Below are 22,713 nucleotides of genomic sequence, written 5' to 3'. Positions count from 1 at the left end.
CATCTGGAATGCTTGCTGGGTGGTCGTAGCACCAGCACCAACCAACTCCCTAGGTAATTCTGCACTAGAATTATTAAGCTCATACACATGTTCCATGTGGTGGTTGGTGTTGGCTGGATCAAATATACTCTCTGGACGGCCATGCCATGCTCCTCCACAACAGACTGTGTCGGTTCATTTCAGCTCTCTGTGATGCCCAACTCCGAATTGATGGCACTATTGTTATCATGCACTCCCTCCGTTCTAGATTAAGTGTTGTTGTTTACTACAAAGTTGTACTAAATCAGCGACACTTATTTGAAGAAATGTCATGTCCAAAATGAGTAGGAAATACGGTAGCAAAATGCTCCGGTGTTTATCTTTTGTGTGTGCGTGCGTGCGTGCGTGCTGGCTCGGTGTTGGTGATTCTGCAAGGTTTCAATAGGAACCAGCAGAAGGGATCAAGGATGCGAGCAGCAAAGCACTTGCCATGTCAACCTCAGATTGTTCAGGCCCGGGCCAGAGGCGGTGAACAGTGGAGTGAGTGAGAGAGCAGCACCGGCATCTGCATGGAAGGAGACAGGCAGCCGCTGTGTACCGACGGGCTGCGCGTGAGTGAGCTGGTGCGCACGCATGGTACTTGCCATGTCACCCTCAGATTGTTCAGGACCGGGCCAGAGCGGTGAACAGTGGAGTGAGCGTTGGGAGAGATACATCTGCATGGAAGGAGACAGGCAGCCGCTGTCTACGCGTGAGTGAGCTGAGCTGGTGCGCACGCAATTGGGCGTCGGTGTCGTCCGTCCACCTCCAATGCCAGCCCCGCATCCCCTGTCCCGTCCTCTTCCTCCTCGCGCCGCAACCGACGAATCCTCCCCCAGACTCCCACATGGCCTCCCCCAATCTCTTTCCCTCTCACATCACATGCACCTACCATAAACCAATTTTCTACGGAGTATCAATCAATCCCTAACCTCCTCTCGCTTTCTCTAATCATAGATTAAGTGAGTGAAAGTGAAGCCTCAACGCACCACGAGCTCAGTAAGTCCACTGCACCGACGGTTTCATCCAACTACCGCGCTCGCTCGCACTCCCCTTTTCTTTAGTGAGCTGCCGTGCAGCTCCGCCACCCACATCAAAGCGAGCTCACCCCATCTCCTCCTCCCTCCCTCCTCCCCTGCTCGCCACTCTGCTCCGCTCCGCTCAAGCAAGCAGACCCAAGCAGCAGCAGAGCGCCGGAGGGACGCCAGGATGCACGCCAAGACGGACTCGGAGGTGACGAGCCTGGCGCCCTCCTCCCCGGCGCGCTCCCCGCCGCGGGCGGCCGCCAACAACGCCGGCTCGGGCGGGGGCGGCGGGGGGGTGATGCGCGGCTCGGTGTACTACGTGCAGAGCCCGTCGCGGGACTCGCACGACGGGGAGACCACCACCAAGGGGGCCACGTCGGTGCACTCCACGCCCGCGCTCAGCCCCATGGCCTCGCCCCGCCACTCCCACTCCTCCGTCGGCCGCGACTCCTCCTCCAGCCGCTTCTCCCGCGGCGGCGCCCACCACAAGGACAAGTCGGCTGGCCGCAAGGGCGCGCCGCCGGGCAAGGGGTGGCAGGAGATCGGGGTCATCGAGGAGGAGGGGCTGCTCGACGAGGAGGACCAGCGCCGCCCCATGCCCAAGCGCTGCAAGTACTGCCTCATCTTCGTCGGCGGCTTCGCGGTGCTCTTCACCTTCTTCGCCCTCGTGCTCTGGGGCGCCAGCCGCTCCCAGAAGCCGCAGATCGCCATGAAGGTACCTTTCTTTCTCTCTTCTTGCTTGCTTGCTTGGTCGATCCATGGCCACGAGTTCTTGCTCGTGCTTGCTTGATGCGCTTGGATCTGGAGCTGACGAATGATTCTGGTGGAAAAACAGAGCATCACGTTCGAGAACTTCATCATCCAGGCGGGCACGGACGCGTCGCTGGTGCCGACGGACATGGCCACCACCAACGCCACCGTCAAGTTCACCTACAAGAACACCGGCACCTTCTTCGGCATCCACGTCACCGCCGACCCCTTCACGCTCTCCTACTCCCAGCTCAACCTCGCCGCCGGAGACGTAAGCCTTCTATCTCTTTCTTCCCCTTGCATCAACTGGATCTGGAGGTCCGTCCGTCAGATTCAGATCCAGGAACGAGACTAACCAAAGACGCCATTGCATTGCAGCTCAAGAAGTTCTACCAGGGGCGGAGCGGGCGGCGGACGGCGAGCGTGAACGTGAAGGGGAACAAGGTGCCGCTGTACGGCAGCGGGCCGACGCTGATGGCGCAGCCGGCGGGGGGCAAGGGCGGCGCCGGCAAGGTGATCCCGGTGCCGATGGTGCTGCGGACGACGGTGCGGTCGCAGGCGTACGTGCTGGGGGCGCTGGTGAAGCCCCGGTTCACCAAGGAGGTGGAGTGCAAGGTGGTGATGAACCCCTACAAGCTCAACAAGCCCGTCTCGCTGGAGAAGGCCTGCAAATACTCATGATTTGCTCACTCATGATCCGTCCATGGTTGGTTGATTGATCGGTTGATTGAGTAATCGGATCAATTGGTTGATCGGTTGATGAGTAAATTGTTGTTCTTCTTCTTTTGCTCTGTGCATTTTTCTCACGTATGGCCTCGCTCCTCTTCTTTTTGTGTATCTATATATATATATATGTTGCCACTATAAATTATTAGGTTTTGTATCGCCGTGGTGGCTGTGACAGTGATGGACCAACTACTCAGTGGAGTGATTCTTTTCGGCGTTGCGTTGATCCTTAGTACTTATTTGTTCTTGTAATTATATGTGCTGTTTGCCAATCCCTCGAAGAAAAATGCGTTGTTTGCCAATGCAAAGCAAACCAAATGACATGAGGCCATGCCACTGCTATTTGTTGCGAGTTTTTCCTCCTTTTCTATCCAACAAGTTGTTGCTCCATTTGTAGTCATCAAGAAACAAAAACTTGTTGCTCCACGAGCAACATCGTGTTTGTTAACCAAAAATGCTAGTGATTGCTCTTGAAGATTGAAGTACTTAGCTACTTAGCCCGGGGAATGCAGCTCTTGACGATAACATTTCTTCTAAGCAAATTCTCAGTCATGAGGACTTGCTCAACCTTCGTCGCCCCCAAGCCTTGTTTGTTTGAGCTATGGTTTCGGCCGAAGCGGTTTGTGGCGGTGGCAAAGATTTTAGCGTGAAACAAGGCGCTTACCGACGACTTAGCTATCAAAGGGTGGCCTCAAAGGATTGAGCTTGCCTCGTGCTCGGTAGAAGTTAGAGCGAGCCTAAGTTGGTCTTCGAGCTCAGATTGACAAAGATTGGTAACTAAATAATATTAAAGTTTACTCATGTATAAACACAGTAAGCTCGACGATACTCGGATAGGCTCGAACTTGGATCGACCAAGTGAGCCTACACTGGAAGAAAAAAATGTTCACTTGTATGAAAAATAGAGTAAGTTTGATAAATATCAAGTAAGCTAGAGCTCAGTTCAAAAAAATTACATAGATGTATATATAAACAAGCCTTATGTAACCATTCGTGCTTGAGACTGGTAAGCTTGCGAGCTTGATTTCAGGTTCGAGCTCAGCTCGTTTAGGTCTCAAGTTGAGCTCGAACATATCATACAACCACATACTAAGGTGAACGCTCATAAAGCTTTTCAAAACCACCTAGGTAAGTCAACCTTGTGCAGATTTGGTCTATGCAATATCTTCAAGGAAGTCAAGTGGAACCGTTGAGATCTAAAAGTTGAAGCTTGAGATAATGATTTAAACTAACCATGATTTGTCTTTTACTTTCATAATGGATATGTTGTTTATTTTTGTGTCATTTTGGTAATCAGATGTACTTTGATTGCTTAATCAATAAAAGTATTCTCTTTTTGTTGAAAAGGTTATATAGTCTTTAGTGCAATGCAACTTTGTAAATTAGTTAGTGGATTTAAAAAGCATGCTGGTTACGTTGGTTTTGATGGGATTGCTGTCTAAGTGAGTTAAGCAGAGGCCAAGTGATTGGTATCTCCGAAACAGGTATAGGGTTTATACAGGTTGCATTGTTTTTTAGAGACAGTCAATGTAAAAATCTAGTGAAAATATCTATAATCAAGATCAGAAGATGGTGGATGGAAGGACATACTACTAGTGACATTTCATCCAATCTAAAAGTATCACTTTGTTCACAACTAAAGTCGATAGTCTTGTACTCAAGAATTCTTTGACAATTTATTTGCAAGATAGATACACTCCAAAGACTCTACCAAGTTTTATAGATATCTAATGATCTTATGTGAAAAGAAACAGGCATACACACAATGTGATAAGTATTGCCTTCTTCCGATTCACAGCAAAATCCGCTACAACTATAGAGTTTTTTTAACATTGTTCTTTTTCTTATTATACCTAAACTATATTATTCAATATATTATATTGAATTATCTATACCGATATAAAGAAGATATCTTTATCGATTAGACAAGTTATCACAAAGTAAAAAAAGGTATAAATGTGAGAACCAAGATTTTGGTTACCGAATGGGACATTTTTTCAAGGGGCGTGTATGAACACAGTTATTATAAAATCCTGAGTAAATTTCCAACGAAATTTTTGAATTCAAATTTTTATTGACCAAAAACTTAAAAAAATTGAAAATTTTAATAGCATGACTCCTGTATTTATAGCATATAAGCAGTTTGAACGACAGATATAGCAACAGAAACATGCCTTAACAGACCCACAACACATATAGAAATAAGACCAAGATAGACAAACGGTTGCTCATAAGTCATAATCATCAGCCACAGCATTGCTGCTATAGTGACATTTGCTTTGACCAATGGTAATAGCCGCTAGACCTGCACCATGGACGTCGGCGATGACACCCACACCCATTGTTTGTTGTCTGCAGTCGTCAGTGCCTTGCCCCTCCCCCTTCCAACACCGACCATGCCAGAGGCCGAAGGGCACCCCAGGTGGAGGCCGTGGAGTGGTGAGAGGCTGAGAGCACGGCCACGCTACCGCCAGAAAGAGAGTTAAGGGCAGAGACCTAGGTTTCGTGTGTTTATGTGTCTGTCACTCTGTGTAACTAGCGAGCGAGGATGGCCGGGCCAGATTCCAGCTTAGTCCACGACACTCATCTGGTCATGCAAGTGAAAGGCAATAATGATGTTGATTTGATGAAGTGACTGAGGCAAAGAAAGGCTGGTATGAACTCTTCTTGTTTTTGTTTTTGTAAATATGTTTAACACAATATCCATGATTCAGCATATTATGAGTAAACATTTTTGTGGTGACAATTAGAGATTATAGTTGTTCATGCCATGTTTAAGTAGTTATGAGTGGATAATGATTTATCTTGAATGTCAACATACACTAAAATGGTTATAATGTAGTGTGTTAGTATGGTAGCCTCCTCTGACTATTTCAAGTGGCTTGACTTGGCGCATGTTCAAACATGTAGTTGATTCAAAACCAACATAGCCTCCACGATATTTATGTTCATGGTGTTTATATCCTACCCATGCTAGTATTTAATGTTAATTATTCGCAATGCCTGATTATGACGGTTGTTACTCTATACTTGGTTGCTTCTCAATCTATTTGCTAGCCTCCGCCTGTACTAAGTGTGAATGCTGCTTGTACATTCAAATCCCTAAACCAAAGTTGTTCGAGATGAGTCCACCATATCTTCCTATATGCGGTATTACTCTATCGTCCTAAGTAATTTGCATGTGCCACCTCTAATCCTTCAAATAATCATCTATTTTGTGTGCTCATACCACTCATGGAGCGACAAGGGCAGTCAGTATCTTCCATCGTAAGCGAGTTATTCTCACGATGGGTGTTTATTCACTTGTCATTGCGCGAGAGAGGCTGGTATTTGTGATGTACGGTCCTATAATCAAAATGAAAAAAAATAATAAAACAAACTCCCCAGGAAAGTTGTTGGTATGGAGGGCACCCGTGGATTCGGCTAGCCATGACTTGTGTCTGTATGGTGAAGGGGAGTAAACTTTACCTTTTCGCTTGGAAACCGCCGATAATAGGTTTAGCATGGAAAATATTGAAAATCCTTGGTCGTGACGTTGACAGGAAAGGCATGCCTCTCAAAATTATATTTATCTCTGATTTAAGCTTTGAGCTTTGGCACCTCTGCAAATCTATGCTTCCCTCTGCGAAGGGCCTATCTATTTACTTTTATCTTATTTACTTTTAATGTTGAGTCATCACCTTCTCAATTAAAGCATCAATCCTGAGAGCATTATTGTCATTCTTATGCATTGAGTATAGTTAATGTTGTGTCCATCATGACTGGATCTCTTCTACCCTGAATTGCAATGTTTAGCCACTGCTTGAACTTTGGAGGTGCTCTGCATTTATATTTTGCGGTCTCAGAAAGGGCTAGCGAGATACCATATTATCATATTATATCATAATTATTTTAACAAATTGTTGGTATTCGCGATGTCTTCACACTTAAGTCCTTTCACGAGGACATCTGCCGTGACAAAACTACAACAGTTAGCGTCCACCATGGAGCCACCTAAGAACACGACCCCTAGGGTGGCTCACGAAGTGGGCCGCCGTAGGGCCCAAGCATCTGAAGATGGCGACTCTTAGCTCCCCAAGCCCAAGTCGCCCGGAGTCTCCTTGCTTAGGGGACAAGTTGTAAACATACTGAGTCACGGGAAATAGTCTGACACGGACTCTTGTAAAACCTGGGCCTCGACCTGTATATAAAGGCGAGTCTCAGGGTCAGATAGAGGGGGAAATATCAATAGATAGCTAGGTCAAGCGAATGCGTTCCCTTGTAATCGAGACTCAAGCAATAAGAAGAAAAGCAAGAGTAGGCCTTTACCTCCACCGTGAGGGGCTGAACCTGGGTAAACTGTGTCTCTCGTCCCGCTTAACCCCAACAAGCTAATCACCGTTTGCAATGGCCTCACGTCTAAGTCCTCACACTAGGACGTCTGTCATGACAAAACCACGACACCAGGGGTATAGGGTTACGTATAGTCGGTTACCATCAGGGGATAAACATGCCGATCGTCATATCTTGACTTGAAGGACACGCCAAGGCTTCGAGGGTTTTACTTCCGAACACGAAGTCGCCATACAGCTCGGCCTTCCAATAATAGTCACAGAGTGGCCCACCTGTCCGGCCCACAAGAGATAGGTCGGCGGGCTGAGGACCCCTTAGTTCAGGACTCCCTCCCAAGGAGAGAGAGAGGTAGAAGAAGAAGAAAAACACTAAGTCAACATGCCCTTGTGGCAGTTTTTCTTTTTTTACCAACTTAGCCCGACGGGCGGGCCTGACCAATTAGTGAAGTCATCAAAGTCATTAGAATTGACCGTCAATATTTTTTGCCACTGTTAGTTTTCCGGTACGGTGCATTCTGCCACATTTTGTGAAGCGGCATTGAATTTGATTTCTGCCCAAGCAGCGGCTCCGCTGGCTCGGACAGGCACCGCGCAGATGGGGAAAATCGTGGACCTGGGCAGGGAGTGTATGTTCCACCTCCGATCCGAGGTATGCATCAAGAGCAAGCTCAGCTCTACAACGTGTTCCATTTGCACATCTGGAAAATTCAGGACAGATTGCTGCTGATGTGTTTGGAGCGGGACCTCGGATGGAAATGCCTCGCTTCGACGGCACCAATCCGAAACTGTGGCAAACTAGATGTGAAGATTACTTCAGATTTTGGGGCACACCACAGAATCAGTGGATCTCACTAGCAACTTCATTGTTTGAAGCATCAGCTGCTAGATGGCTCGAATCAGTTCGCCGTCGGGCACCCAATGTCACCTGGGATGAATTCTGCAGAATGCTACAGAACAGGTTCGGCCGCAATCTGCATCAGTCTGTTTTAAGGAAAAAAATTCACATATCTCAAACTGGGATTGTAGAGGACTATGTGGAGCGATTTTCTGAACTATTTGATCAGTTGTCTGCGTATGAGAGCACTCCTAACACTGTACATTATGTTACCCGCTTTATGGAAGGATTGAAACCCGCTGTCAGACTGGCTGTAGGCATTCAACAACCAGCAGATTTGGACACAGCTTACCAACTGGCCATACTGCATGAAGAATTGGGCATGAGTGCGATTGGTTCTTCTGCTGTTGCTGGTAACAGCCGTCGAGCAACAGCTCTTCCATTTCCCCTGCCTCCAACTGTTCACCAGTCCACAACAACTCCAGGACGCGCCACTGAACAGAAGAGTTACAGAAAACTCAGGTAGGACCAATTTGGAGGATAAGTGGGGGGCATTGCGTAATTATAGGAGAGCTAAGGGATTGTGCTTTGTTTGCGGTGAAAAGTGGAGCAAGGATCATGTATGCAAACAAGAGGTCCAGTTCATGTGGTGTAGGAAATGTTGGAATATGTACAGCAACTGCCGTTCAGTTTTGACACTGGGGATGAAGATACTGTATCTGAAGCTAATGCAGTGTATCTATCTTCGGCAGCTGTGGGTGACACGCCTGAAAAATCTGCACTGACAATGAAACTGAAGATACAGTTACAAGGCAGAACTCTCAGTTTCTTAGTCGATTCAGGGAGTACCCACACATTCCTGGATGGTGTTGTGGCTGAATTGCTGCAAGGGGTTTCTGACAGACCAGTGTCTATGGTCCGGGTGGCCAATGGCAAATTAATTCCATGTTCTAAACAACTGCTAAATGGTGAGTGGACTTGCGGAAGTCACCAGTTTGTCAGTGATTTCAGAATTTTTCCACTGGGCTCTTACGATGGTATCTTAGGGGTTGACTGGCTGGCTGCTCACAGTCCTATGCAAGTCGACTGGGCAGCTCACTGGCTTGCTTTTAAACAAAATGGCAACACTATCACTTTATTGGGAGAGGATGCTGCCTTTCCTTTGTGTGCTCTGCTGGAAGTGTCTGCTCTGTCAGATCACATGGAAGATATCCCTGTTGAAGTGCCAGTTGAAGTTCAAGCTCTGCTCCAGAAATTTCCCTCAGTTTTTGAAGTTCCAAAAGGTTTACCACCTAGAAGACAATATGATCATACAATACCCATTATTCCTGGAGCTAGCCCTGTTTCTCTTAGACCATATAGAATTGCTCCTGCATTGAAGAATGAAATGGAAAGACAGGTGCAAGAAATGCTAGACAATGGCATTATCAGACACAGTAATAGCCCTTTTTCTTCTCCTATGATCATGGTGCAGAAAAAGGATACCACCTGGAGGCCAGTGATTGATTACAGGCATTTGAACAATATTACAGTTAAGGGTAAATATCCTATTCCTGTTATTGATGAGCTGCTGGATGAATTAGCTGGGTCTCATTGGTTTTCAAAGCTTGATCTCAGAGCTGGCTACCACCAAATTCGTATGGCGCCAGGAGAAGAGTACAAAACTGCCTTTCAGACACACACATGGCATTATGAATTCCTAGTGATGTCCTTTGGTTTAACTGGAGCACCTAATACCTTTCATTTTGCTATCAACAGTGATTTTGCTCCTGTCCTCAAACGCCATATGGGAAAGAAGTTTGTCATCACTTTTTTTATGACATCTTGGTGTTTAGTGTCACTTTTGAGCAACACCTACAGCATTTAGAGGAAGTGCTGCAAGTGCTCAAGAAACAACAATGGCAAGCCAAACTGTCCAAGTGTGCTTTTGCTCAGCAGGAAGTCAGCTATTTGGGGCATATCATAAGTGGACAAGGGGTAGCAACAGACCCTTCCAAGATCGACACGATTGAGAAATGGCCTGTACCAGTATCTGCTAAAGAAGTTAGAGGATTTTTGGGTTTGGCTGGGTATTACAGAAAATTCATCAAGATGTTTGGAGTTATCAGTAGGCCTCTCACTATGCTCAAAAAGGGAGTGATCTTTCGTTGGACAGATATGGAACAACAGTCCTTTGTGGCACTTAAGCGAGCCTTGGTGTCAGCACCTGTTTTGGCTCTTCCAGATTTCTCTAAGAAATTTGTGATTGAAACTGACGCTTGCGAGATAGGAATTGGAGCAGTCCTCATGCAAGAGGGGCACCCCCTGGCATATGTGAGTAAAGCTTTGGGGCCCAGAAACCAAACCCTGTCAGTTTACGAAAAGGAATATCTCGCTATCATGCTTGCTGTTGATCACTGGCGACAGTACTTGCAGCTCACTGAATTTGTGATTCAGACTGACCAACGTAGTCTAGCCAGTCTTTCTGAACAACGGTTGCATACAGTCTGGCAGAAAAAAGCCCTTACCAAGCTGTTGGGTTTGAGTTACACCATTCCAATGATACATTTTCTCAAGGGCTGCTGCAACGTCTGGCCATTAATTCAGAAGCTGACAAGAAATTTTCTCTGAAAGCTGGGTTGCTCAGATGCGATAAGTGTATCTGCGTTGGCAATTCTCCTTCATTGCATCACAAGATTGTCAGCGCTTTCCATGATAGTCCGGTTGGGGGTCACTCAGGGTTTCCAGTGACGTACCGTCGAGTTCGGCAACTGTTTCGTTGGGCTGGCATGCGTGGATTCATCAAACAGTTTGTGCAGCACTGCCTTACTTGTCAGCAAGCTAAGCCGGATCGTACTCCTTATCCTGGGTTGCTACAACCTCTTCCTATACCTAAAGTGCCCTGGGAAATGGTTACAATGGATTTCGTGGAGGGATTGCCCATTTCAGGCAGGTACAATTGCTTAATGGTGATCATTGACAAGCTTTCGAAGTATGGCCATTTTGTCCCTTTACATCACCCCTTCGCTGCTGCCACAGTGGCTGAAGCTTTCCTAAATTCAATATACAAGTTACATGGTATGCCTCTATCCATTGTCTCTGATCGTGACCGCATCTTCACAAGTCTGTTTTGGAAGGAGCTCTTTCATAAAACAGGAACAATGCTTCACCTCAGTTCTGCTCGCCATCCCCAGTCAGACGGTCAGACTGAACGTGTCAATCAACAAGTCGAGTGTTTCTTGCGATGTTTTGTCAGTGCTCACCCCTCACGTTGGGCTCAGTGGATACCACTTTGTGAGTTCTGGTACAACACGAACTGGCATTCAGCCACGGGTTCCACTCCATTTGAAATTATCTATGGACATCCACCTCGTCATTTCGGTCTGAGTACTGATGATGCTATTCAGTCAGCAGACCTGCAACTATGGCTATCCCAGCGCCAATTAATTTTGGATTCAGTGCGTCAGCATTTGCTGCGAGCTCAACAGCGTATGAAGGCACAAGCAGATAAGCACATGACTGAACGTACATTTGCTGTTGGAGATTCGGTTTTTCTGAAGCTGCAGCCTTACCTTCAATCATCAGTGGCCCCGCGAGCAAATCACAAACTAGCTTTCAAGTTTTATGGGCCATTTCAGGTTTTGGCTCGTGTGGGAGAGGTTGCATATGAATTGGATCTGCCTGCGTCCAGCCGTGTTCACCCTGTGTTTCATGTTTCTCTACTCAAGAGAGTCCTGGCACCAGATACTCAGGTTCTACCTCGACTTCCCTCTCCTGATGATCACCTGCAGGTACCGGAGCAGGTATTGCAACAGAGACTGGTGCGCCGTGGCAATGACTCTGTGATTCAAGTTTTGATCAAGTGGAGTGATTCTTCAACTGAGCTGGCCACATGGGAGGACAAGGAGACGCTAAAGCAGCTGTTTCCCCGTGCACCGGCTTGGGGGCAAGCCGTGTCTAAGGGAAGGGGGATTGTCAGCGACCAAGTACACCCTGAAGACCCAGAAGCGCAGGAAGAGCAAGCTGCCACCTCATCCAGGCCCCGTCGCAAGCCTCAGCGGCCCGCTAGGCTTGCTGGGCCTGAATGGGCTCAAGTCACCACATCCCCTACTTAAGCCAGAGTGCGTGTGTGTGAGAGGTGGGGGGGGGGGGGAGAGAGGACGGCTGGAAGCCGGGGCACGGCTTGTGTGCTGGCGTGTGTGTGTGAGAAATTCCCCAATTCCTCTTCTTCCCTCGAATTGTAGATCGAGATGTTGGTAATTCTGCCATGAATACAAATTGAGAGTTGTAGTGTTAACAGACGACGATGAGAGTTTTGACGAGTGGGACAACCGCATCGAGATGTTCGGCGACTCGGTGGAAGAGGAGGAGGACGAGACGGGCGAATCCATCTCCAAGCGGCAGATCAGGAGGCTCTGCAAGGATTTGTCGTCGATGCTGGATTACCTGAGGCTGGACATCGAGCCGGCCGCCCCGCTCCGGGGGACGATGGTGGAAGAGAAGTCGACGGCGGCGCCAATAACCCCCTCCCTGTTAGAGCAGTTCAAGGATCTGCGCCGCCGCATGCACAAGCTCAGATCACGGCTTTTCCCTTTCAAGGAGTGGTACGAGGAGGAGCAGGCTAAGCCGGAGTCGTACGAGGGATTGGACGAGGAAGAGAAGGCGAGGAAGATGATGAAGAAGGAAGAGGAGTTCTTCGACAGCTACCGCGAAAGCACCGAGTTCATATCCCCCGCGCCACATTCCAGGACAAGAGTAAGTCGACGCTGCTAAACACCATAATATTATATGCAACTAATAATTAATTAGAATGATTGTTCCCTGTTCTACAATAATATACCTTTGCAACGTGGTATATGCAATAAACACTTTCACTGATATTTTTTTCTTTTTAAAAAACACGGTACAAACACAGACACCCAACAATTTAATTGGATTAATTTGGTTAATTGATTGTGCAGCTACATTGACCCTCATGTAGTCCCTACAACGCCATCACGGAGACCAGCCTGCAGGTCTACTCTTTCAAGATATCCGAGATCAAGTGCAACCTGCGCTGGCCACTCCACGTGTACGGCGTCGTCGCCGCGCCAGACAACTCGGACCGCAAGCGCAACATCATCTTCCATCGATGGAGGCACGAGTGCCAAGAGCTCACCGAAGATGTACGTGCCTGGCCGCCACATTTTTGTTTACAATCTCTTTGTTTTCCCTTGGTTTCCTCGTTGTGGTGGCGTCTGTCTTTAGTTGTCCGTATATAGATCGGTTTTGTTGCAGTGTGTGACATGTAATGATGTTCTTGTTGTTGCTTGCAGGACCCCTTCTTGCGCTTGACCGGCCCGTCTCGGGCCATTATGGCTCTGAGCCCCGTTGACTTTGAGGTCCAGCTCAAACTTAAGGGCACGGCGAGAGAGTGCGAAGACAAGGCATTGATGAACAGTAGAGAACAATACCTCGAGAGGACTTGTGATGGAAGTTTGGAAACTCTTACCTTTGAAAACTGCCTTTGCACAGCGGAGTTAAGCATGGAGGAACTTTTCAGTTCGGTTGAAGCCACTTTCTTGGGTGTTCGCATTGTGGGACCCGGTCCATGCCCTTTCGAACACGGAGGCCGGGTCGCTTGCTCCTCACCAATTCGCCAAGTCGTGGTCATGGATCATCAAGGCATTACCGGGGAGGTTATCGATCCCCCATCCACCCAGATTGTGTTGCTCGATTCTCATCACTGTCATTGTGGGAGAATGCCAATGAGCAAAGATGGCTACCTTGATCTGTCGAGGCGTTCTGTTTCGGTAAAACTGCGACACGAGAAATCTTTTCGTCAACGATTCATAGAAAACCTCAAAGTTGTCTTTCAAGCCTACTCGAAGTCCGGTGGTATTGTTGCGCAAGGTCATGTCAAGGTCACACCCCAAACCTGCAACATAAGTCGACATTTATGCGAGATGATCTAAAAAGAAAATACAGACTTGCAAAATGGGATATCATCTGTAGACCGAAAGACCAAGGGGGTCTTAGTATTGAGAATCTCGAAGTTAAGAACAGATGCCTTCTTAGCAAGTGGCTGTGGAAGCTTTCTTTTGAGACTGAGGCCATGTGGGCCCAAATCCTTCGCAGCAAGTACCTTCAGACAACGTCCTTGTCCCAGGTCACAGTCAGGCCGACTGACTCGCCTTTCTGGAAAAGCCTGATGAAAGTCAAACAATCTCTGCTTAATAGGACAAAGGTTGTTATTGGCAACGGCGCCAATACACGCTTCTGGGAGGATACTTGGCTCGGCGAGACACCCTTGGCCATTCAATATCCGTCTTTGTATCGCATTGTTCAACGACGTGAGGTGTTCGTTGCTACGGTGTTTCAATCCATCCCCCTTAATATTCAGTTCAGACGGTCGTTAGTGGGCAATCGTTGGGAAGCTTGGCTCCGTCTTGTTCGGAGACTAATGGATGTCCAGCTTACTCAACAACCCGATGAATTACGCTGGAAACTGACTAGGTCTGGAGTATTCACGGTTAAATCAATGTATATTGATGTAATTAATTCGAGCTCCATTCCTACCTCCAAGTATGTTTGGGCTGTCAAAGTTTCTTTGAAAATAAAAGTGTTTATGTGGTTTGTCCATAAACAGGTTATTTTAACCAAGGATAACTTGATTAAGCATAATTGGACAGGACCTACGAGGTGTAGCTTCTGTGATCGGGACGAGACGATCAAGCATCTCTTTTTTCATTGCCCGTTTGCCAGAGTACTTTGGCGGACGGTTCACATTGCTTTTAATATTACTCCACCGAATTCTGTCACTACGTTATTTGGGACATGGCTCACTGGGATTGAGCCTGAATTAGCGAGACATATTCGTGTTGGAGTTTGCGCTTTATTGTGGACTATCTGGACTTGCAGAAATGATTTGGTTTTTAACAGAACATCACGTATTAACTTTTTGCAGGTTATTTTCCGAGCCACGGCCGTGATCCGTTCATGGTCGCTACTCACTCCGATGGAGGCCAGGGAGCATTTGGTTACTGGATCTATCCGCTGGGAGATGGTAGCTCGGCATATCTTCAACCGGTTTGGATGGCGGTCATGTAATAGGATAGGCAATTAGTTTACCTATCTATCTTTAGCCAGCCGGTTGTGGCGTATTATCTTGGCTAGTCTGTGTGTCCAGCCTATTTAGCTCTGTGTGAGCTGCCTTTTGTTTACTTTCTAGTTGGAGAATTTGGAACCTTGTTGGAACCTTTTGTTTCGTTAATAAGATGGCCGTATGCATCACTCTGATGCAGAGGCCGGGGAGATCCCCCTTTTCGAAAAGAAAAAAATGCGACCTTGCGACTCTAAGGTTGAGATTACCATTGCTTGGTCAGCTATTCTTAGGAAGGCCTGAAAGCCACCTTTCGTGACGGTATCGCTAAGCAAGATCATGTCAAGTTCAGGCCCAAAACTTGCAACATATGTCAGCAAAAATGTGAGCTTGGCAACTCTAAGGCGGAGACTGCCGTTGGTTGGTATGCTATTGTAAGGCCTGAATGTTATGTAGTATGGTACCTATATGTTTTGCCAATACGTAGTTTTTTGTTCGAGTATTTGTGCATCGATTATAAAATTTTCAAGTTGTGTTGTGTCAAGTACTATATTTCCTCAGGCACTTCTCGTTTCCAGTACTACTATAGCTTGTAAGTTATGGCGTGTGAAGTATTCTGCCAGCACATTCAACACAGCAAAACCAACGCATACCTCAAAATTTCCATAAACAATGTATCTTTCTTTGTATGAACCAGTCTGCAGCACCAACAGATAATACCTCAGTCTTCACCTCGAGTTCTGACCTCGCCTCGCCGACCACGCAAATCATACCGGAGTTTTACCGTGCAGAGGAGAAAATTTTCCTTTTCTGAAACAATGCCTGAGCAGAGGGATTTCCTCTTTTGAAACAGAGCCTGATCATTCCGAGGGTTTCAGGTTCAGAGGGATTTCCTCTTCTGAAACAGAGACTGATCATTCAGAGGGTTTCAGGGGGAGAGTGAGCCTGGCCGCCCTCGAGCAGCATGCTGCGGCTGCAGTAGGACCTCGTCGTGCTCGAGGACGAGTGGAGGGACCGCATGTCGCCGCCGCAGGGGACCAGCTCGTTGCGGTGGACGCCGGCGGCGCCGCCCCTGCTGCTCCGGCCCGGGTAGAAGCCGCCGTCGGCGTCGTCCATGCCCTCGCCGAAGCTGCCGTTGCCGGGGTCCAGCCGCTCGGAGAACATGCGCAGCACCTGCCTGATGGACGGCCGCTGGCGCCCCTCCCGCTGCGTGCACCACTGGACGATGCCGACCGCCAGGTGCAGCTGGTCCATGTCCACCGAGTCGCGGATCGTCGGGTCCACCAGCTCCGGCGGGATCTCCCCGGACGGCGACATGTACTCCTGCGCCCACTCCACCAGGTTCTTCTTGTCCTGGATCGCCCGCCGCCCGGTGACCAGCTCCAGCAGCACCACGCCGTAGCTGTAGATGTCGCTCTTCTCCGTCAGCTCCTGGGTCACCACGTACTCGGGGTCCATGTACCCTGCAGTTGATCCATCCATCAAGAGGGAGATGAGCAACAATGGTGTATATATGATCTATTTACTGAACATTAAAGGGACCTGCATGCTGCATATATAGTTTCGTTAGCTGATTCCTATTGCGAAATTCAAACCTGGAGTTCCGCGTATATCTGTGTTCACAGCTTCAAAGCTGATAGCACCAGTTCTCGATGCGTGCGCAAGGCCGAAATCAGCAACCTATATAAAAGATCGAGAAGATTTCAGCATGAATCGCAACCTATATGTGCCCACCAGCGCTAGAGGTTGTCAGCATGTCACAGGAGCGAACCTTGGCAACAAAGTTTTCGTCCAAAAGAATGTTGCTCGACTTGATGTCTCTGTGGCAGAGTGGAGGGTTACAGAAGAAATGGAGGTACTCCTGCAAGAACAAGGACACATCTTAATCTCAAAATAAAAGAAGAAGCACAGATCAGCATTCATCATCATGCAGAAAAATGTAATATCAAAGTAAGTTATCGACAGAAGCTGTCAAATGTCAGCAGACCTGACTAAAGGTAGCTCAAAAGTTCAATCATGAATTCAAATCACTAGGCAAACAGAACACTGGTATATACTGGCTAGCAAACAAGGTTATGGTAACCCCACCCAGAAAGTGAGAAAACACTGCCAAAGCCCCATGGTAACATGGTGGGTCCTGGTGGCTGGTGGTACCAGACCAAAGCCCCAGAATTTTTTGTTTGCTGAGCTAAATACATTTGGACATGTATCACTAGTCAACTTGCCATCTCTCAATGACTCAAACACAGAAAGTGCAAAAGGATATTTATGGAAATGTTAGGCCAAATGGGCCAACATCAGGTCAACAGTGTCAAATACTCCAATACATAGCTGGACCACAGGCATGGGCATTCTCATACCTGTACAAATGCTTATCCCCTATCGATGTACCAATAATTTCCACATGCCAACAACCGTTGGTTGATCCTGATTCTTGAATGCTACTGTTCAGTGGCACGCCTTGATAATAAACCGGGGGCCAAAATGCTGTGCTGTTCTACACGATAATAGTTGGACCGATACATAAACTGTACACCCAGACAGGGGCCATCTGTCTTGGAGGGGGCAAAATGCTATCATGTTGCAAATAAGATACTGCATGATATCAGGCCAATCTCTACATGCAAATTGATAGGTGTGTCTGAGTAAACAAAAGGCATTTGTAAAGGTTGGCCTAGATCTGAGGGTGGTTGCTCTGAGGAGACAAGGTGGAAGAAGGGTGTCAGCTACAGTTGCTGCACTTGGGCGTGTTGGAGTAATTGATTGTTTTGTTACAATGAGAAACTCACCTATCTGTACCCTAATTCCTAGCATTCCAGCTTGATACTTTTCATCCACATATTATGCAGGTTTTAGTAGGTGCATTTACAGATATTAACAGATGCAAGGAACCTACAGTGAGAAAACTGAGGAATGACGTTTTGAGCTTAAATATCAAATAGTATAGCTGCCATGGGAAAGCAATCTGCAGTATTTGTAATTCAACTTGATGCATGCATGCATGTTGATGATGATTTTCCCATATTTTGGCTTAACATAAAAGAGAACAAGAACTTCATATGGTAAAGAAACCAGAGTTATTTACTTCAGTGAACCTACCAGAGCATTGGCTACGTCCATTGCGATCTGTAGCCTTGTCTGCCAGCTTAATGCCTTTGTTCCAGAAGCTGCCGGAATTCAAATGAGAGCACTTAACAGCAGGTCAAGATATATTTTCAAGGAGAAATATCATATGTACAAAATATCTGAAATTGGCAGGATCTTACAGTGCAGGTGATCCTTTAGGCTTCCATTTTCCATGTACTCATAGACAAGAAACCTGAAAAACAGAAATATAAGATGAGAAGTTGACCACTGTGTACGAAGTATAGCAAATTACGATGCGAATAATGCACCATTACCTTTCTTTTCTTTCAACACAGAAGCCCTTTAGGTTCACAAGATGGCGATGATGCAACCTAGCCAGGAGCTCCATTTCCCGGCAGAACTCTTCTTCAGCTTGTCTTGAAACCTTGTCCATCCTTTTGACCGCAGCTATAGAGCCATCACTAAACTGAGCCTTATAGACTGTTCCAAAGCCTCCCTTTCCAATAACCGTGCTGAAATTGTTTGTTGCTTTCGTTGTTTCTTTGTAGCTATACCTCTGAAACATTGGTGACTGACCTGAAGAGCAGGGTAAACAGAGTGGTTTCAGTCAAACATAGAAGAATGGTAGGATTATCTGTACCAGTTTTCCTGTCATATTCATGCCCGTGCAAAGACCATCAATGCCAATGCACTAAAGTAGAAAATAAGAGACTGCTCATTTTAGCATTTATGATTTTCTCACAACAAACTTGCGGCAAGGATGCATGAATGAGTTGTTATTATGCGGAACTTTCGAGTCCCATGGCAAGATCATTATAACAACAGCAAATAAGAACTAGATAGTAGTTTTCAGGCAGGCACCAAGCATGATGAGACACACACTGAGCGGGCAAATACAAAAAGAATCTCAATCCTAGCTTAAAGAATCTACATTCATATGCACCACAGTGTTACTTATATCTATAACTGAAGCGTGTGCACTGACCTTCTGCGCATCTCCAGGACTGACCCTGGTGAAATGCATTGTCTGGACTCTGAGCAGACAGCTCAGCATCCCTCAGCTCCTTGTTCTTTCGACGAATGAGCACCACCAAGACGATCTGAAGAAGAATGGCAAGCAATATGACCCCTATCCCTATCCCCGGAACCACCGAAATGTGGTAAGGCTTCTGGTGCTTCTGTGGCAGTGGAACACTTTTGGTCTTTGGAGCTGAAGAATCACTGGGTACGGTGACATTCGGAGTAGAAGCCGGAGTCGACGTGACAGACACCGTTCCTGGTACACTCCCAACCGTTAGATACAGAGTTTCAGAACCGTCCGGTCACCACTCAAAATCAAAATGTTAACAAACAGGAGTAACTTAGTGCAGCAACTGGTGAAATACCTGGAAAGGTGGTGATCCCCTGAACACCGAAGAAGCAGGTGAGGATGTCGTCGTAGGAGAGCACGCCGTGCTGCGTCGCGAGCGTGACGAAGACCGCGCTGCGGCACACGCTGAGCGCGACGTTGTCGTCGGAGCCGATGAGCCGGCGGAGGTACACGATGCCGTAGTTGAGGCAGGTCTTGCAGGTGATGTCCAGGGAGAGGGGCCCCCTGCAGCTGCCGATGACGTCGTTGAAGCTGGGGGACTGCATCATCTCCAGCACGGTGTTGCGGCCGGCGCACTGGTAGTCGACCCTGATCTTGGGGCCGAGGCCGCAGAAGACGGCGGCGTCGGTGGCGATGCCCCGCAGCCTGAAGGTGTCGGACACCGCGCTGAGGCACATCTCGGAGAAGGCCGGCGGCACCCCCAGGCGGCCGGTCGCGTTGGCGTAGCGCGCGATGGAGGTGGCCACGAAGGCGTTGATGTAGCGGCAGCACGCCGCCCGCTGCGCCCCGTCGGAGCACGCCGCCGCCGCCGTGGTGAAGTTGGCCCAGCTGAAATCTAGCGGGCATCCTGGGGACAGTGAAGATCCTAGTTAGTAACAAAATGTAGTGATAAAATGGTACTGAGTGCCCCCAAATTACTGCTCGTACTGAATCGACAATAGGAGCTACGGAAAATGTAGTGACGAACGGTACTGGAATCTGGATGAATGCCCCCAAATCATTGGTCGCGCTGAGCCGGCCATACGAGGTAGAATGTGCGGTTCTCTCGTACTCGTACAATGGAAAGGCATAGGTGGCGGATTTATCCGTGCAGGGCGCGTACGGGAGTGGTGGATTCATCCGGAGCTTGGCAAGAAGTGATTTGGGGGGGATCGAATCGGGCGGCGGCGGCGCTGCTGGAATCACGGAGCGCGGCGCGACGGATCACATTCGAGCTCCTGGTGCCTGGATTAACCGCCACGTTCTGATCCATCGGGCACCAGGAAACCGGCACCGCCGTCGAGGGATCACTCCAGGAGCAGCGGCCGCGAACGAGCTAGGACCGGACAGGGGAAGGAAGTGAGCGAGCGAGCGAACGAACTGACCTCCGACGGCGTCTGCGGCGGGGTTCGGGGAGAGCCAGTACGGTGCGGAGAGGGCCAGCAGCAGGAGTGCCGGCGGGGCGAAGGAGGCGGCGGCGGCGGGGCGGCGGCGGCGCATTTTGCGGGAGTGGAGTGGGGAGTGAGTGGGGAGTGGAGTGCGGAGGAAGACTTGGGATTTTGGCTGGGGGCGGCGGCTGAGTGAGAGAGTGGGGAGGGCGACAATGATTTTCTTTGGGTTTTGGCCCGTGACCAAAAGCCCTGGGGTTCGGGTCGGTCCTCCTCGCTTGCTGCCCACTCCTCATCAGGTGGTACGAAAAAAAAGTTTCAGATATGGTCCTTCAATCAAGGGGAAACATGTTTATTGCTAGTTCATGTTCAAATGCTGGTCATTTTTTGACATGGTACCAAAATTAAAACAGAACCCATATGGTATTTACTATTTAGAATGTGAGCCCTTTGGTCGCCCCTTCTCCCCAGGGCGCAACCACCTCCATTGTCGCAGTGACCGGTCAGCCCATTTCGTCCCCTAGCCCCCTTTGATCAAGCACTATTAGAGCATGCGGGGAGGGGTCGTCAGGCGTCACACGTTAGTGCCAAGGTACTATGTGTGTGTGCGCGCGCGCCGGTGACCACGTTGTTGATGTTGTCGTCGTCGTCTTGCCAGTGGTGAGCCCCTCCCCCCTTTCTTGATCCTCCTCTTTCCCCTCTTCCTCATCATTTTCGTTGCTTGTCTATGTTGCACCAATGGGACGTTAGTGTTGCAGGACTAAACTTCATATCGATGGCGGAGCCAGCTCAATAGAGCTCGGGCAACATACGAAGGCTCCTAACTGTCGGTCGCTTGCCCATGGAAAAACTTGATCAGTTCTTCATGCATGCTATTATTTCAAGGAATAGACCACATGCAGAGCCCGAGTAGCTGCCCGGGGTATCAGTGTGGTGGCTCCGCCACTGCTTCAAACATCTTATGGATGAGAAATTTAATTAATTTATGCAAAACAAGGACGATGAAAATTCAATTAGGACAGGGTCAAACGTGGTCAGGCCATGTACTAAAACATCACGTTGCATTATGTGAAAGTTCAAAGACCTGTATAAATCAGCCATACTACTTTGAAGAAGTTTGATATTGCCATGGTCTAGGTTGGAATAATTTGTTGCAGTGTTTTCTTATGTTCTTGTTGTGATCTATCTAGTTGATAAAAAACATCTCAAGTGGCCCAAATTTGCGCCCCAAATGCGTCGACGCGGACGCGGAACGGACGCCACGCGCGCCTTCTCGGTGTCCGCCGTGGCCCCACCTGGCGGTCGTCAACCGCCCGCCACCTACCTGGTCAGCTTAATTTATGACCTGGGCCCACACGTCAGTGACGGCGGCCGTCCTTTTTTAAGCCGACCGTGCGGCGGGGTTGTCCTCATCCAGTCAGCCCCCGCCCTCATCTAGCCACACTCGCTCCCCCGCCGCCGGCAAACCCTAGCCAACCCTAGCCACCCAGCCGTGCCAAATGGGGCTCTTGTCCGGTGCGCCGGCAGCAGCAACAAGGCCAAGGGCAAGTCGCCCGCCATTCTCTTTCCCCTGGAGTTTTTCCCGCCTCCACCGGCGCCAGCTCGCCGGCCGAGGCATCGCGTCAACGTGCCGGTGCATCAGGTGGAGTGGCACTGGCAGCACCGCGTGCCTCTCCCGTACCCCGACGCCACCCTGCCGCACAACTGACACCTAGATCCGGAGAGGATCCCGGTGCCGGCGGCCCCGTGGTCGGCCAGGGCGCACGCGGAGGAGGTGCGGCGCCGGCGGGCGCTCCTGACGCCGCCTACGCCTCCGACTCGCCCAACTGGGCGCACTGGTTCGCCTTCGAGCACGAGGAGGCGAGGCCACGCGGCGTCCGCGAGGTCGACCGCACCATGCCACCAACCCCGCTCATCGTCCGCGAGGAGGACCAGGCGACGGAGGCCGCCTACCAGGATGCCCTTGCGACAGTCTACCGGGAGAGCGAGGAGGACGAGCGGCGCAGGGCGGCGGCGGCAGAGGAAGAGGAGGCGGCGTACGCGGCGGCCATGGCGCAGGCCATGGCCCTCTCCGCGGCGGGCGACTTCGTCCTGCCGCCGGTGACCCCGCCGTCCCCGCCGTCCTATGTGAAAGCCGAGCCAGAGCCGGAGCCGTCCCCCATCGAGCGCTACTCCTGGATGGGAGAAGTGCGCGAGTGGGTCCGCGCGCTGCCGGTCTGGGTGGGGGCGACGCCGGCGCAGGAGGCGGCATACCTCGAGCACTGGCGCCACATCCGGCTGGCCGAGAAGCGCCGTGACGGCGAGTACCTCGAGATGCTCGAGCGCGACGCCGAGGCCGAGCAGCGCGAGGCCGAGAAGGAGGCGCGCCAGGCCGCGGCGGCAGAGCCCGCGCCCGACATGAACGCCCTCTGGAACTCGGCGTTC

At 49.3% G+C, this 22,713-nt stretch overlaps 2 protein-coding genes and 1 pseudogene across 2 annotated transcripts; 2 read left to right on the top strand and 1 right to left on the bottom strand.

The window, feature by feature from the left end:
* The first annotated feature begins 1,041 nt into the window (after positions 1-1,041).
* On the top strand, positions 1,042-2,731 carry LOC109745170 (uncharacterized). Its single transcript, XM_020304308.4, has 3 exons — positions 1,042-1,758; positions 1,879-2,064; positions 2,172-2,731. Exons 1-3 carry the CDS (start codon positions 1,228-1,230, stop codon positions 2,472-2,474), a joined length of 1,020 nt encoding a protein of 339 aa, XP_020159897.1. The 5' UTR covers positions 1,042-1,227; the 3' UTR covers positions 2,475-2,731.
* A 5,612-nt stretch (positions 2,732-8,343) lies between these two features.
* LOC109745174 (uncharacterized) lies at positions 8,344-15,334 on the top strand (annotated as a pseudogene).
* Positions 15,335-15,405: 71 nt separating this feature from the next.
* LOC109745177 (probable receptor-like protein kinase At1g49730) lies at positions 15,406-20,489 on the bottom strand. The gene is made up of 9 exons (XM_020304314.4): positions 20,287-20,489; positions 19,218-19,769; positions 18,818-19,108; positions 18,147-18,408; positions 18,012-18,064; positions 17,845-17,912; positions 16,517-16,606; positions 16,341-16,425; positions 15,406-16,208 (listed from the first exon to the last, which is right to left on the bottom strand). The coding sequence occupies exons 1-9, from the start codon at positions 20,399-20,401 to the stop codon at positions 15,664-15,666; spliced, it is 2,061 nt and encodes a 686-aa protein (XP_020159903.1). The 5' UTR covers positions 20,402-20,489; the 3' UTR covers positions 15,406-15,663.
* Positions 20,490-22,713: the final 2,224 nt, after the last annotated feature.

Source organism: Aegilops tauschii, chromosome 2 (assembly GCF_002575655.3).
Source record: "Aegilops tauschii subsp. strangulata cultivar AL8/78 chromosome 2, Aet v6.0, whole genome shotgun sequence".
Lineage (NCBI taxonomy): Eukaryota > Viridiplantae > Streptophyta > Magnoliopsida > Poales > Poaceae > Aegilops > Aegilops tauschii.
Note: the sequence above shows the minus strand (reverse complement) of the source record. Positions and strands in the feature narration are given on the sequence as shown.

What these genes read in the sequence shown, in the direction of transcription:
- LOC109745170 (XM_020304308.4), top strand. Translation starts at nt 1,228, where the DNA reads ATGCACGCCAAGACGGACTCGGAGGTGACGAGCCTGGCGCCCTCCTCC. An exon ending in AGCCGCAGATCGCCATGAAG is followed by an intron (nt 1,759 to 1,878) that starts GTACCTTTCTTT and finishes GTGGAAAAACAG; the next exon opens with AGCATCACGTTCGAGAACTT. An exon ending in TCAACCTCGCCGCCGGAGAC is followed by an intron (nt 2,065 to 2,171) that starts GTAAGCCTTCTA and finishes ATTGCATTGCAG; the next exon opens with CTCAAGAAGTTCTACCAGGG.
- LOC109745177 (XM_020304314.4), bottom strand. Translation starts at nt 20,401, where the DNA reads ATGCGCCGCCGCCGCCCCGCCGCCGCCGCCTCCTTCGCCCCGCCGGCA. An exon ending in CGCCGCAGACGCCGTCGGAG is followed by an intron (nt 19,770 to 20,286) that starts GTCAGTTCGTTC and finishes CACTGTCCCCAG; the next exon opens with GATGCCCGCTAGATTTCAGC. An exon ending in TGGACGTAGCCAATGCTCTG is followed by an intron (nt 16,607 to 17,844) that starts GTAGGTTCACTG and finishes TTGTTCTTGCAG; the next exon opens with GAGTACCTCCATTTCTTCTG.